Source organism: Pseudochaenichthys georgianus, unplaced genomic scaffold, assembly GCF_902827115.2.
Source record: "Pseudochaenichthys georgianus unplaced genomic scaffold, fPseGeo1.2 scaffold_558_arrow_ctg1, whole genome shotgun sequence".
NCBI lineage: Eukaryota > Metazoa > Chordata > Actinopteri > Perciformes > Channichthyidae > Pseudochaenichthys > Pseudochaenichthys georgianus.
In genome coordinates this window covers 123,740-129,322 of record NW_027263119.1, presented here as the reverse complement: position 1 = coordinate 129,322, position 5,583 = coordinate 123,740, and the positions used below count along the sequence as shown (strand labels likewise).

The window sequence follows — 5,583 nt, the reverse complement described above, 5'->3', positions numbered from 1 at the left end:
TGGTCCTCTCCTCTTCTCCCTGTACACAAACTCGCTCGGATCTGTCATTAGCCTGCATGGTTTTTCATACCACTGCTACGCTGACGACACCCAATGAGTCCTGCCCTTCCCCCGCTCAGAGATCCAGGTCGTCGCACGCATCTCTGCTCGTCCAGCTGACATCTCTCAGTGGATGTCCGCTCATCACCTCAAGCTCAACCTTGACAAAACTGAACTGCTTTTCCTTCCGGGAAAAGATTGTCCCTCTCTTGACCTGACGATCAACATCGACCCCTCTGTTGTTTCCCCGACTCAGACTGCAAGGACTCTGGGTGGGACCCTCGATAACAACCTGTCCTTCACTGCAAACATCGCTGCTCCAACCCGCTGCTGCAGATACACGCTCTACAACATCAGGAGGATGCGCCCCCAGCTGACCCAGAAAGCCACGCAGGTTCTGGTCCAGGCTCTCGTCACCTCACGCCTAGACTACTGCACCTCCCTCCTGCTGGTCTGCCTGCATGTGCCATCCGACCTCTGCAGCTCATCCAGAATGCAGCGGCTCGTCTGGTCTTCAACCTTCCTGAATGTTCCCACACCACTCCGCTCCTCCGCTCCCTCCACTGGCTTCCGGTAACTGCTAGAATCCACTTCAAGACCCTGGTGCTTGCGTACCATGCTGTGAATGGATCTGGCCCTTCCTACATCCAGGACATGGTTAAACCGTGCACCCAGCACGTGCACTCCGCTCTGCATCAGCCAGACGACTCGCTGCACCCTCGCTGCGAGGGGGACCCAAGTTCCCATCAGCAGAAACACGTGGGTTTGCTGTCCTGGCTCCAAGATGGTGGAATGAGCTCCCATTGACATCAGGACAGCAGAAAGCTCACACACCTTCCAGACTGAACACTCATCTCTCTCGACTCCACTTCGAGGATAGAACTACTAACAAAGCACTTATCTACTAACAAAGGACTGGCTCCTCTAAAGCCAGTTGAGTAGCACTTGAAATGTCTGGCTCTATGAAACCTGAAGTACTTTATGATTCTGTTTTGTTCAAGGTTGTGACTTGTTGGTCGAACGCACTTATTGTGAGTCGCTCTGGATAAAAGCGTCAGCTAAATGTAATGTAATGTGTTATTCACATTGTTATAAAATATATCGGACAATATTGGTATTTAAAAGTGTTTGACAAATCAAAGGATGAGATCTTGATTTGCATAATGAAAGCATGCGTGGTCTCGTACGTTGTGCGATGAAAGGCCTAACGAGTAAGGTGTAGTGGTAAGGTCTGTGGAAAGTTTCATATAACTTGATCTTACAGCGTTGGAGTCATTCCTCTTCAAAGTTCAACATTTATAATTACAGCGCCCCCATCAGGCTGATTGGGGTCACTGTGTTTTTGTAATGTTACAATACCGTTACTCACTGTACAGTTTCTCACGTTAATTACTGCCCATCTTTCTCTCTATAGCCATCTCACTGCACTGTCAGGGTGCAGTGTATCATCACTACACCAGTGTTAAGCATACACAGGTTTTAGGACCATTCAAACGACGCTTGGTCCAACATTTCTGTGGTTCATTCGCCTCCTGTCGGTTAACATCACACGTCTTAATTAGACAACTCAATACAATGCTAAGGTTTATGGCCAATGTTTGGAACTCAAATTCAACATTTTGAGTTTTGATTACAGCGCCCCCTTCAGGCCAAATGGGTTCATATTGGTTGAGATTTAAAAAACAACTTCCAATCATTGGTAAGAATTCCACGTGTCCACATTTCAGGGATCTGCTCAAACGTGGAGCGAGAACAAGTCATGATATACTCTCACAGCATGTTTGCAGTGCAGCGCTGAAGGGAGGAAGTGCTCTTATGATTGGGCATTTCATATTTTGACACCGTCAGAAAAGCATGAGTCGGCACTTTGTGTTTCGCCGACTCATGAAATGAAAGCGCAGCGTCTGCCAGCGTCAGATCTGCTGACCTGCAGGCTGCTGGACCGACCTCCGGAGGGAGAGGGGTCGGAACACAGCAACGAAACCCTGACCAAGATTCACTGAAGATGATGATGATGACGATGATGGAGGAACAATCTAAACATGAGGGTCAGGAAAATACTCCTAGAAGTTTTACCTAAAAAAAGAAATCATTGTTGGTTAGATTAAAAATGACTTATTTTTTTTACCTAATTTATAAAAGTAAAAACTGGATGATTCTGTAAAAGAGTTTTTACCGATGAACTGGGGGATTTCAAAAGTAAAGTACAGACTTATCCACAGTCCCTTTTGTCCCAATGTCCCCCTTAGTCGTTGGCTGGATTTGGTAATGAACTACATTTCATTTTAGATGCGTTTAATACATTATATAAATGTATCTATGGACAGTATTGATTGTTGTGCTTGTATTGTTGTGTGCATATGTATAAATGTGTCTGTTGATTGTGTATATATACATATTTTTATAGATATTTTTATATATATTTGTATTCTGGATTGTGGGAAACGGTATTTCGTTCTCTCTGTCTGTACACACAAACTGAAAGATTGACATGAAAGTTGACTTTGACTTCCGTTTGTCCCGTCGATCACCTTATTGGTTGGAATTGACCCCAATTTCCCAATTCTCTGTCACCTTATTGGTTGTTACCCCCGGTGGCTCCGCCCTCAGAGTCTTCAGCTCGGCGATCTCGGCCTCCAGAAGGTGGATCACCTCCTCGTAGTCCATCTCCATTCCTCTGGCCTGCTTCTGAGCCGCCTCGGCCATCTGCACCCGAGACCAGAGAGCCCGACTCTCCTCCGAGACCAGCTTCACTTCCTGTGGTGAGAAAACAGAGCTTCACTTCCTGTGGAGAGAAAACAGAGCTTCACTTCCTGTGGTGAGAAAACAGAGCTTCACTTCCTGTAGAGAGAAAACAGAGCTTCACTTCCTGTGGAGAGAAAACAGAGCTTCACTTCCTGTAGAGAGAAAACAGAGCTTCACTTCCTGTGGAGAGAAAACAGAGCTTCACTTCCTGTGGAGAGAAAACAGAGCTTCACTTCCTGTGGAGAGAAAACAGAGCTTCACTTCCTGTAGAGAGAAAACAGAGCTTCACTTCCTGTGGAGAGAAAACAGAGCCTCACTTCCTGTAGAGAGAACAGAGCCTCACTTCCTGTGGAGAGAAAACAGAGCTTCACTTCCTGTGGAGAGAAAACAGAGCATCACTTCCTGTGGAGAGAAAACAGAGCCTCACTTCCTGTGGAGAGAAAACAGAGCTTTACTTCCTGTGGAGAGAAAACAGAGCTTCACTTCCTGTGGAGAGAAAACAGATCATCACTTCCTGTGGAGAGAAAACAGAGCTTCACTTCCTGTGGAGAGAAAACAGAGCTTCACTTCCTGTGGAGAGAAAACAGAGCTTCACTTCCTGTGGAGAGAAAACAGAGCTTCACTTCCTGTGGAGAGAAAACAGAGCTTCACTTCCTGTAGAGAGAAAATAGAGCTTCACTTCCTGTAGAGAGAAAACAGAGCTTCACTTCCTATGGACAGAAAACAGAGCTTCACTTCCTGTGGAGAGAAAACAGAGCTTCACTTCCTGTAGAGAGAAAACAGAGCTTCACTTCCTATAGAGAGAAAACAGAGCTTCACTTCCTGTAGAGAGAAACAGAGCTTCACTTCCTGTGGAGAGAAAACAGAGCTTCACTTCCTGTAGAGAGAAAACAGAGCTTCACTTCCTGTAGAGAGAAAACAGAGCTTCACTTGCTGTGGAGAGAAAACAGAGCTTCACTTCCTGTGGAGAGAAAACAGAGCTTCACTTCCTGTGGAGAGAAAACAGAGCTTCACTTCCTGTGGAGAGAAAACAGAGCTTCACTTCCTGTGGAGAGAAAACAGAGCTTCACTTCCTGTAGAGAGAAAACAGAGCTTCACTTCCTGTAGAGAGAAAACAGAGCTTCACTTCCTGTGGACAGAAAACAGAGCTTCACTTCCTGTGGAGAGAAAACAGAGCTTCACTTCCTGTGGAGAGAAAACAGAGCTTCACTTCCTGTAGAGAGAAAACAGAGCTTCACTTCCTGTAGAGAGAAAACAGAGCTTCACTTCCTGTAGAGAGAAAACAGAGCTTCACTTCCTGTGGAGAGAAAACAGAGCTTCACTTCCTGTAGAGAGAAAACAGAGCTTCACTTCCTGTAGAGAGAAAACAGAGCTTCACTTCCTGTAGAGAGAAAACAGAGCTTCACTTCCTGTGGAGAGAAAACAGAGCTTCACTTCCTGTGGACAGAAAACAGAGCTTCACTTCCTGTGGAGAGAAAACAGAGCTTCACTTCCTGTAGAGAGAAAACAGAGCTTCACTTCCTGTGGAGAGAAAACAGAGCTTCACTTCCTGTAGAGAGAAAACAGAGCTTCACTTCCTGTGGAGAGAAAACAGAGCTTCACTTCCTGTAGAGAGAAAACAGATCATCACTTCCTGTGGAGAGAAAACAGAGCTTCACTTCCTGTGGAGAGAAAACAGAGCCTCACTTCCTGTGGAGAGAAAACAGAGCTTCACTTCCTGTGGAGAGAAAACAGAGCCTCACTTCCTGTGGAGAGAAAACAGAGCTTCACTTCCTGTAGAGAGAAAACAGAGCCTCACTTCCTGTGGAGAGAAAACAGAGCTTCACTTCCTGTGGAGAGAAAACAGAGCTTCACTTCCTGTGGAGAGAAAACAGAGCTTCACTTCCTGTGGAGAGAAAACAGAGCTTCACTTCCTGTGGAGAGAAAATAGAGCTTCACTTCCTGTGGAGAGAAAACAGAGCTTCACTTCCTGTGTAGAGAAAACAGAGCTTCACTTCCTGTGGAGAGAAAACAGAGCTTCACTTCCTGTGTAGAGAAAACAGAGCTTCACTTCCTGTGGAGAGAAAACAGAGCTTCACTTCCTGTGTAGAGAAAACAGCGTCACGACATCAACTAAGGAACAGAGCAGGGGGGGGGGGGGTTAACTTCTAACCCTCAAAAAGTCAACATCTGAGAAAGAAATCTACGGAGCTCTGACGGGACGTGAAACAGAGAACACAAATAAAGCCAGGATAACGGGTTAGTTCCTCGTCCGTTATCCTGGCTTTATTTTTGTTCTCATATTTTCTTTTTGTGTCTCTTAAACCGTTATCCAGAGATACTTTCTCGTGCCATGTCCCTTTAGGGGCTCCGTAGAAATGTCATTCTGAGAAAAGGTTTGTGTTATCCACAGACCGTATAAACCTCAGGATAACAACCAAATACACCTTTAGAGAACCATTGACCTTCAGACCAGGGGACAGGAAGTGTGTGTGTGTGTGTTTTCAGACTCACCTGTTTGACTTTACTGAGCTCCTCCTCCGTCTGATGGTGAACTCTGTGAAACTCGCCCAGCTGCTCCTGTAGAGGGAAGTCAGAAACAGGAAGTCAACAGGAAGTCAACAGGAAGTCAACGGGAAGTCAACGGGAAGTCAGAAACAGGAAGTCAACGGGAAGTCAACATTTTATAAATTCTGAGACATTTTGTAAATTCTGAGACAAAATTGTGTGCGAGTGTGTGTGTGTGTGTGTGTGTGTGTGTGTTACCTGCAGCCTCTTGATTTCCCTCAGAGCCTCGATGTGTTCCTTCCTCAGCCTCTC

General features: G+C 45.8%; 1 protein-coding gene across 2 annotated transcripts in view; it reads right to left on the bottom strand.

Moving 5' to 3' along the window:
• Positions 1 to 2,566: 2,566 nt before the first annotated feature.
• Positions 2,567 to 5,583, bottom strand: part of stxbp4 (syntaxin binding protein 4) — a 17,195-nt gene continuing 14,178 nt past the window's right edge. For both annotated transcript variants that reach the window (XM_034079197.2, XM_034079198.2), the window contains exons 15-17: positions 5,530 to 5,583; positions 5,278 to 5,343; positions 2,567 to 2,796 (exon numbers count right to left, since the gene is read on the bottom strand). The exon at positions 5,530 to 5,583 is cut by the window's right edge and continues 36 nt beyond it. In XM_034079197.2, the coding sequence (XP_033935088.1) occupies positions 2,572 to 2,796; positions 5,278 to 5,343; positions 5,530 to 5,583 (345 nt within the window). In that variant the 3' untranslated portion in view covers positions 2,567 to 2,571. The remainder of the gene's footprint in view (positions 2,797 to 5,277; positions 5,344 to 5,529) is intronic.